At 42.5% G+C, this 9,867-nt stretch overlaps 1 protein-coding gene and 1 long non-coding RNA gene across 3 annotated transcripts; one reads left to right on the top strand and one right to left on the bottom strand.

Annotated features, from left to right (window-relative positions):
- Positions 1-2,599: 2,599 nt before the first annotated feature.
- LOC114839449 lies at positions 2,600-3,727 on the bottom strand. Of its 2 annotated transcripts, none has more exons than XR_004576012.1 (3): positions 3,639-3,727; positions 3,178-3,416; positions 2,600-3,061 (listed from the first exon to the last, which is right to left on the bottom strand). It is a non-coding gene; the product is annotated as an uncharacterized LOC114839449 (long non-coding RNA). The 2 variants fall into 2 exon arrangements; XR_004576013.1 differs by having other exon boundaries at positions 3,554-3,641.
- Positions 3,728-3,767: 40 nt separating this feature from the next.
- LOC105010181 (olfactory receptor 6-like) lies at positions 3,768-8,090 on the top strand. Its single transcript, XM_034293573.1, has 4 exons — positions 3,768-3,981; positions 7,234-7,437; positions 7,527-7,675; positions 7,923-8,090. The coding sequence occupies exons 1-4, from the start codon at positions 3,886-3,888 to the stop codon at positions 8,077-8,079; spliced, it is 606 nt and encodes a 201-aa protein (XP_034149464.1). The 5' UTR covers positions 3,768-3,885; the 3' UTR covers positions 8,080-8,090.
- Positions 8,091-9,867: the final 1,777 nt, after the last annotated feature.

The raw sequence follows: 9,867 nt of genomic DNA, 5'->3' as shown, positions 1-9,867 counted from the left end.
TTTAAAAATTGCTTTAATATCAGGTCTCTAGCTAACATTAGATTTTTACATTCTTTGTTCAGCCATGGCAAGTGGCAAATTTTTTTACATTTATATCTCCCTCAACTCGAATGGGTTGAGATAACATCCTTCAGAGATTTAATAAATTTACTGGTACATAATTCTAGATTGTCATCATACAGGATTGTATCCCATTCCAGTGATGACAGGGCTGTGGCCACATTTTGTCATTGGCAGGTATAAACTCATAAGGAGACCTGTTATTTGTGGTGTTTAAGAAATCATTATTAACCCTCGACTTGGACAATTTCCTAGAAAAAAGTATAATATTATGGTCTGAAGGACCAGTCAGGAAATTGTATGATCTAATTATCCTTTCAGGTCTGTTGCTGAAAAGTAGATCTATTTTAGTTCTAGAGTGTTTCATAATCCTTGTTGGATGCTGAACAAGTTGAAAAAAATTAAGGTTATCCATTATATGCTTTAATGTTTTCCTATCTCTCTTACAGTCCCAGTTCACATTGAAATCTCCAATTACAATAACTTAATTGGACTTGTTGTGTGTTGTATGATGTTTAAGTAGTACCTGCAGTTGTTCATAGAAGTCTGCAGAGAGGGACATTTTAACTGAAACATTTTCAATTTGAATCTCACTTGGCACACTTAGTTGTGAACACATCAAATTATTTTTCACATACAGCAGTACACCCCGACCTCTTCCTTTACCTCTGTCCCTTCTAAATACATTATAGTCAGGGAAAACAACACCAGCTTGGGATGGCATGTCGCTGCAGGATGCTGTGGTAGCCATGCTGGTTCAGTATGCCTTCAATTTTGAAAAAATCCCCAACAGTGTCACCAGCAAAGCACCCCCACACCATCACACCTCCTCCTCCATGCTTCACGGTGGAAACCAGGCATGTAGAATCCATCCGTTCACCTTTTCCTGCGTCGCACAAAGACACGGCGGTTGGAACCAAAGATCTCAAATTTGGACTCATCAGACCAAAGCACAGATTTCCACTTGTCTAATGTCCATTTCTTATGCTTGTTGCCTCTCCTTAGCAGTGGTTTCCTAGCAGCTACTTGACTATGAAGGCCTGATTCGCGCAGTCTCCTCTTAAACATTTGTTCTAGAAATGTGTCTGCTGCTAGAACTCTGTGTGGCATTCAGCTGGTCTCTAATCTGAGCTGCTGTTAACCTGCGATTTCTGAGGCTGGTGACTCAGATGAACATATCCTCAGCAGCAGAGGTGACTCTTGGTCTTCCTTTCCTGGGGCGGTCCTCACGTGAGCCAGTTTTGTTGTAGCGCTTGATGGTTTTTGCGACTGCACTTGGGGACACATTCAAAGTTTTCGCAATTTTCCGGACTGACTGACCTTCATTTGTTAAACTAATGATGGCCACTCGTTTCTCTTTACTTAGCTGATTGGTTCTTGCCATAATATGAATTCTAACAGTTGTCCAATAGGGCTGTCGGCTGTGTATAAACCTGACTTCTGCACAACACAACTGATGGACCCTGACAAGGCACACCTGTGAAGTGAAAACCATTTCAGGTGACTACGTCTTGAAGCTCATTGAGAGAACACCAAGGGTTTGTAGTGCGATCAAAAAAGCAAAGGGTGGCTACTTTGAGGAATCTAAAATATAAGATGTTTTTAGTTATTTCACACTTTTTTGTTAAGTACATAATTCCATGTGTTCATTCATAGTTTTGATGCCTTCAGTGAGAATCTACAATGTAAATAGTCATGAAAATAAAGAAAACGCATTGAATGAGAAGGTGTGTCCAAACTTTTGGCCTGTACTGTATATTTTCAATATTTATATATGTACTTATTCATGTCTGATATATCATACATTTTATATATTCATTTAATTATTGAGACATTTATTTATTTTTGATTTTGGTTTCAGTGGGTGGAAAGGAAGGTAGTTAGCAAACGCGTTATGCTATGATACGTACATTACCTAAAGTATTGTACCGTGCATTACAATACAAGCAACAAATGTGGACAAACATAAGGAATTCAACACAATACAGAACTACAAAGAGAGTAAGACTAAATATAGATATAACAGTATCTAAAGTCATGAAAGTACATTAAATAAAATAATAAGTTAATAGAAACAATAGAAAGATACATTCTCACTATGGGAATCTCTGTGAATGACATGAGTAACATAACAACGGTGACATCAACAGAATGGAAGTGTCTGGTTGGCTGTTGGCTGCCCTATCAGAGGACATGCAGGTTATAAAGTTGGGACTTCAGGTGTAGAGGGGCAACTACACATACCACAAGAGGCCAATAGGAGGTAAGGATGAAGAGACACTGCCCCTCCAGTATGTGAGGTTTATTATACTGGGTCTGTATCTATATACAGCTCCGGTAAAAATTAAGAGACCACTGCACCTTTTTCTTTCCTTTCCAAAAAGGTTTTGAGTGAGGAACTGAAGGGTTGACATTAAGAGACCACTACAAATTGAACCCTTCTGTTCCTCACTCAGAACTTTCCTTTCCAACTTTGCAGTGGTCTCTTTAATCTTTTCCAGAACCGTATATACTGTCTTTAATGTATTTAATTTAAAGAAGAGATAATCCAGGGTCTTCAACATCTCTCCTTTACATAGATGTCTCTGTATTTCTCCATCTTAGATGAAGCTGTGGACTGAGATACGGAGGATCGGCACCCAACCTTAGACAGACAATGTACTGTTACTGTTTCAGTTCAACCAACAAAAGCCATGTAGTATAAAGAAAATATTGTGGTTTGAAAAAAAATTCATGTATTATTCTTGTAGAGGAATTTTGGTATTCAGCTATGAATAAAACCAGATAGACGCATTTGAATAGACTTGAGATTAGTCTAACTACCAATCAAAAATACTGTAACTGTCATACGGCTAATTAAGTGATGGCCAGTGACTGACATAAGAGGAGAACTGCTGAAAAACAGCCATTATATCTCCTAAATTACTAAAGTCTGTTTGATGCGGTGTGCCAGTCCTGCTCCAAGTGGATGGTCCTTTAATATATCACTCACTATGTGTCTCTATAGGGGAAACAGAAAAAAGTGTTTACAATATCCAGGACTCTGAAAGCAGATCACTGTTAATGTGGGAAATGTTTCTCTCTTATTTTGTCTTTACTCCACTACCCTCCCCTCACCTGTCTTTTCCTCCCCTTTTCTTCACTCCATTCATTCCCTCCACTCCTCCCTCCTTCAGTTCAGTATGGTGGAGGTGAGCGATGTGAACTACACACGTGTGTCAGAGTTTGTGATCGTGGGTTTCCCGGGGCTCCACCCATCCTACTTCCAGCTGATGGCCTGGTTCTTCTTCTTCATCTATGTCACCACGATATCGGGGAACTTCCTGCTGGTTGGGCTGTTTGTCCTGGAGAGGAGCCTGCAGAAACCCATGTACATTATCATGCTCAGCCTTGCCCTGTCTGATATTGGTAAGATACTCAGTCTGACCCTGTCTGATATTGGTAAGATACTCAGTCTGACCCTGTCTGATATTGATAAGATACTCAGTCTGACCCTCCTCTCCAGGTTTTGCCACAGTGGCCCTCCCCAAGGTGATAGCTCGATGGTGGTGGGACGATGGCAGGATTTCCTTCCATACCTGTCTATTCCAGGAACAGATGATCCACTACTTTGGCACCTTGAATTCTTTCATCATGATGACCATGGCTATAGACCGGTACCTGGCTATCTGTCACCCTCTCAGGTACCTACAGAAAAACAACAAGTGTTGCAATTCTATTGGTAATAAATGTATATGTTGTGTTGGGGGAGGCAGTACTATATTGTTTTTTTCCTTCTCCCTCTTCTCTCATTCCCACATCTCGTCTCTCTTCTCTAGATACCCAATGTTAATGACCAACCAGACTATGAGCTGTTTAACAGTCTTCTCCTGGATGTCAGCCACAGTCACACCTGCCATCGGCACCATGGACTTCACCAGGGTACTGTAGTGATGTAATAAATGTGTCAGGATGATACTGTTACTTTACTGCACATAACAGGGCAGTTAGGACTTCACCAGGGTACTGATGTAGTTATTATATAATGATACTGCTATTCATGCAGTCTTTACTTGGCAGCACAGACCAGGGTTAAGTGGTGAACAAAATAATAAATTAATATGATGTTAGTTTTCTTGCCCCAGTATTACAGGGCCAGACAGCTAGAGGGCGCCACAGGCTACAGTAATGATATAATGGATGATAGATCCTGATAATTGCCCAGGTGTAACAGAGGGCCCATCAGCTTGAGGGCTATGGAGCACTGGAACAGCAAAAATCTGAATAAGCAACCATCTCAATAAATATAGTTATACATAAAAGTATTTTAAAATATAATGATACATTATTCAAATATATTTATAATGAAAGAAATTGAAATTTGAAAAAGAAAATGCCTATTAATTTTTTCCATAATATTTTATTTTCTTATTTCCATTGTAATTTTTTCATTATCCTTATGCAAATGAGGAGGCCGTCAATCATTTTTTTTTCAAGTAAGTTTTTACATGCTTTGTTTGTTTTGTATATGTTGGTACACAAATGCCTACCTACAGGCAACAGATGGCCAGAGACAATTAGAGCTGAAAATGTTAGTGCTGATTATTTACTTTGAGCTCTGGCTGACAATTTGTTCCAGTTTGCTGCATCTACTGAAACAGCGGTTGACCCTGTAGTGTTCAGCAATTTGAAGGAAGCAGGTCATCACGTAAATTTTTTGATTCACATTTCAGATGACACGTAGCAGACCATTTACATTTAACTTCATTGGGCTTTAGCAACTTTTGACAGTGATTCATTATAATCACATAACATTTTAATAAAAGATGACATAAGTTTACACTTATTTTTTTGATGTAAGTGTAAACACTCAACAATCACTTGACAACAACATGTTTAAAACAGCCTACATACCTCTTTTCAATTACATCATGATTAAAGGTATAAATAATTTATTAACAGCTGGCTATAAAATCATGCAGACTGAGTGTGTGCACGGACAACGTTTACCGGTAACAAGAAGAAAGCATGCATGAACAGTAACTATCCTCTAACATTGCAGACTGCAAAGATGGCTAGAAAGCTTAGTAGGTTCCTGCTCATTGACTTGACATTGAAAGAAACTTGTTTTGATGGTGGTGCTGAGCTAGTGTCTAACAGTTAAATTCCTGTAGGTGTTTTAAAAAGCCAGGTAGAAGGCATGACAGAGCTGAATAGCATGTACAGTGCCTTGCGAAAGTATTCGGCCCCCTTGAACTTTTCGACCTTTTGCCACATTTCAGGCCTCAAACATAAAGATATAAAACTGTAATGTTTTGTGAAGAATCAACAACGTGGGACACAATTATGAAGTGGAACGAAATTCATTGGATATTTCAAACCTTTTCAACAAATAAAAAACTGAAAAATTGGGCATGCAAAATTATTCAGCCCCTTTACTTTCAGTGCAGCAAACTCTCTCCAGAAGTTCAGTGAAGATCTCTGAATGATCCAATGTTGACCTAAAGGACTAATGATGATAAATAGAATCCACCTGTGTGTAATCAAGTCTCCGTATGAATGCACCTACTCTGTGATAGTCTCAGAGGTCCGTTTAAAGCGCAGAGAGCATCATGAAGAACAGGGAACACACCAGGCAGGTACAATATACTGTTGTCGAGAAGTTTAAAGCCGGATTTGGATACAAAAAGATTTCCCAAGCCTTAAACATCCCAAGGAGCACTGTGCAAGCGATAATATTGAAATGGAAGGAGTATCAGACCACAGCAAATCTACGAAGACCCGGCCGTCCCTCTAAACTTTCAGCTCATACAAGGAGAAGACTGATCAGAGATGCAGCCAAGAGGCCCATGATCACTCTGGATGAACTGCAGAGATCTACAGCTGAGGTGGGAGACTCTGTCAATAGGACAACAATCAGTCGTATACTGCAAAATCTGGCCTTTATGGAAGAGTGGCAAGAAGAAAGCCATTTCTTAAAGATATCCATAACAAAGTGTGTTTAAAGTTTGCCACAAGCCACCTGGGAGACACACCAAACATGTGGAAGAAGGTGCTCTGTTCAGATGAAACCAAAATCAATCTTTTTGGCAACAATGCAAAACGTTATGTTTGGCGTAAAAGGAACACAGCTCATCACCCTGAACACACCATCCCCACTGTCAAACAAGGTGGTGGCTGCATCATGGTTTGGGCCTGCTTTTCTTCAGCAGGGACAGGGAAGATGGTTAAAATTGATGGGAAGATGGATGGAGCCAAATACAGGACCATTCTGGAAGAAAACCTGATGGAGTCTGCAAAAGATCTGAGACTGGGACGGAGATTTGTCTTCCAACAAGACAATGATCCAAAACATAAAGCAAAATCTACAATGGAATGGTTCACAAATAAACATATCCAGGTGTTAGAATGGCCAAGTCAAAGTCCAGACCTGAATCCAATCGAGAATCTGTGGAAAGAACTGAAAACTGCTGTTCACAAACGCTCTCCATCCAACCTCACTGAGCTCGAGCTGTTTTGCAAGGAGGAATGGGCAAAGATTTCAGTCTCTCGATGTGCAAAACTGATAGAGACATACCCCAAGCGACTTACAGCTGTAATCGCAGCAAAAGGTGGCGCTACAAAGTATTAACTTAAGGGGGCTGAATAATTTTGCACGCCCAATTTTTCAGTTTTTTATTTGTTAAAAAGGTTTGAAATATCCAATAACTTTCGTTCCACTTCATGATTGTGTCCCACTTGTTGTTGATTCTTCACAAAAAATTACAGTTTCATATCTTTATGTTTGAAGCCTGAAATGTGGCAAAAGGTCGAAAAGTTCAAGGGGGCCGAATACTTTCGCAAGGCACTGTATATTCATTGATTAAATATATATTGTTTCATATTTGTATTACTAGATTTATTTATTGACATTAACAGAAAACCACCATTTTCTGGCCCAGATGAAACGCAAAGATAAAGCAGCCCTCTGCTTTGTGCCTAGACTGGCACACCAGCCTGAAGAAATTAAAACAATTGACTGAGAATGATGCAAGCTTGCCCTGGAAACCTGTGTTTTTTACATCCCAGGGTAGAGCTCCAAATCTGATCTCTATTTGTATATAGTATCGTGACCTTTATTGGGCTCTAGGTGAGGCTCAGTCCTGCTGACTATTGACAATATTTGAGTATGACTACTGTGTGGTTTTCTCCCAGAAAGTGGCATTCTGTGGCCCCAACCATATCCTCCATGCGTACTGTGATGCTGTGTCTCTGACTAAACTGGCCTGCTCCAACGTGGTGGAAATCCAGGGGAGTTCCATTGGCCTGGCCATGTTCGTCCTCCTTGCACCCTTCACCTTCATCATCTTTTCCTACGTTAATATCATTGTCTCTGTGATGCGCATAGCCAACGCACAGGTCAGATCGTTTGAAAATATTTTTTTTTTGATGTGTTAAGCAGCCTCAACCCACTGAACGTTTCTCTTATTTGTTCACCTCTACCCCAGGGCAGGCTGAAGACCTTCTCTACCTGTGCTACTCAGGGGTGTATCATCCTCATCTATTACATCCCCCGCTTCGTAGTCTACTGTACACCCTACATACCAAACCTGACCATGACCCCTGACCTCCGCATCAGCCTCACCCTCATCTACAGGTGCATTGGCTAGTTGGAGACAATGCACCCATTTGACCAGCTGTACATTTTCCTGCCTTAGCATATAATCTGAAAAGGGATTACCTTTGTTAAGTTGTTTCTACTAATCTAGACAATTTATGTCACATTTTGCCAGTCAAAGAGAAATGATGGAACTAGACTACTTCTTTTGTTTTAACCAAATGGACATTATATCTATCCTCTTCACTTGTCATCTTACACTTCTCTACTCCCTTATATTCTACAGCCTGTTCCCCCCAATCGCCAACCCGTTCATCTACTGCTTCAGGACCAAGGAGATCAGGACCATTCTGGTTCACTGGGGACATGGCTGGAGGAACAACATGTTGGATTGGAGTAAACCAAACACCATCACTGTCATCAATAAATCAAGGGTTAGATAGGGTTAGGTTTAAGGAGACAATGATATAACCTGTTATAACCTGTTATTATAACATTCTAATTCAGGATTATATCATGTTAATTCAGGAGAATAATATGTTTAAAGACAAAACCCAACACTGTGGTTTCTATCTCTATATGAATCATGATGTTCTATATCACTGTAAAAAAGTTCCATCTAAAGAGCATGACTTGCATAAACCTCATCTTCGTGTGTTGTCTGATTGACTCAGTATAAATCATACAGCCCCAAGTGTGGAGATACATTTGTGTCTTCTTGTTGAGAGCAAAACTTTTTTATTTTCAATAAAAATAATTGTTCTGAAAGCCAAAAACGAGGCTTCAAAGTAAAAACATTTCTTTGCAATCAAATATTTTGTAATGGAGTCTCTTCTTGGAGTCTCTGGGAGAGGTGCTGGAAAGTGCTCCGACTGGGGACTCCATCGTTCTACTGGGGGACTTCAACGCCCACGTGGGCAACGACAGTGACACCTGGAGGGGAGTGATTGGGAGGAACAGCCCCCCTGATCTGAACCCGAGCGGTGTTCAGTTATTGGACTTCTGTGCTAGTCACAGTTTGTCCATAACGAACACCATGTTCAAGCATAAGGGTGTCCATGAGGTGCACGTGGCACCAGGACACCCTAGGCCGTAGGTTGCTGATAGACTTTGTTGTCGTTTCATCTGACCTGCGGCCGTATGTCTTGGACACTCGGGTGAAGAGAGGGGCGGAGCTGTCAACTGATCACCACCTGGTGGTGAGTTGGATCCGATGGCGGGGGAGGAAGCTGGACAGACTCGGCAGACCCAAGCGTACTGTAAGGGTCTGCTGGGAACGTCTGGCCGAGACTCCTGTCAGAGAGATCTTTAACTCCCACCTCCGGCAGAGCTTCGACTGGATCCCAAGGGAGGCTGGAGATATTGAGTCCGAGTGGACCATGTTCTCCACCGCCATTGTCGAAGCGGCCGCTCGGAGCTGTGGCCGTAAGGTCTCCGGTGCCTGTCGAGGCGGCAATCCCCGAACCCGGTGGTGGACACCGGAAGTAAGGGATGCCGTCAAGCTGAAGAAGGAGTCCTATCAGGCCTGGTTGGCTTGTGGGACTCCTGACGCAGCTGACGGGTACCGACAGGCCAAGCGGGCTGCAGCCCGGGTGGTTGTGGAGGCAAAAACTCGGGCCTGGGAGGAGTTCGGTGAGGCCATGGAGAAGGACTATCGGCTGGCCTCGAAGAGATTCTGGCAAACCATCCGGCGCCTCAGGAGAGGGAAACAGTGCCCTACCAACGCTGTTTACAGTAGAGGTGGGCAGCTGTTGACCTCAACTGAGGATGTCGTCGGGCGGTGGAAGGAATACTTCGAGGATCTCCTCAATCCCGCCGTCACGTCTTCCATTGAGGAAGCAGAGGATGAGGGCTCAGAGGTGGACTCGTCCATCACCCGGGCTGAAGTCACCGAGGTGGTTAAGAAACTCCTCGGTGGCAAGGCACCGGGGGTGGATGAGATCCGCCCTGAGTACCTCAAGTCTCTGGATGTTGTGGGGCTGTGTTGGCTGACACGCCTGTGCAACATCGCGTGGCAGTCGGGGACAGTGCCTCTGGGATGGCAGACCGGGGTGGTGGTCCCTCTTTATAAGAAGGGGGACCGGAGGGTGTGTTCCAACTATAGGGGGATCACACTTCTCAGCCTCCCCGGGAAAGTCTATGCCAGGGTTCTGGAGAGGAGAATACGGCCGATAGTAGAACCTCGGATTCAGGAGGAACAGTGTGGTTTTCGTCCAGGCCGCGGAACACTG

Source organism: Esox lucius, chromosome 7 (assembly GCF_011004845.1).
Source record: "Esox lucius isolate fEsoLuc1 chromosome 7, fEsoLuc1.pri, whole genome shotgun sequence".
Taxonomy (NCBI): Eukaryota; Metazoa; Chordata; class Actinopteri; order Esociformes; family Esocidae; genus Esox; species Esox lucius.
This window is presented reverse-complemented; position numbering and strand designations above follow the sequence as displayed.

Coding starts and splice junctions, on each gene's coding strand:
- LOC105010181 (XM_034293573.1), top strand. CDS start 3,886: ATGTTAATGACCAACCAGACTATGAGCTGTTTAACAGTCTTCTCCTGG. Junction 3,982..7,233: donor GCACCATGGACTTCACCAGG/GTACTGTAGTGA, acceptor GTTTTCTCCCAG/AAAGTGGCATTCTGTGGCCC. Junction 7,676..7,922: donor AGCCTCACCCTCATCTACAG/GTGCATTGGCTA, acceptor TATATTCTACAG/CCTGTTCCCCCCAATCGCCA.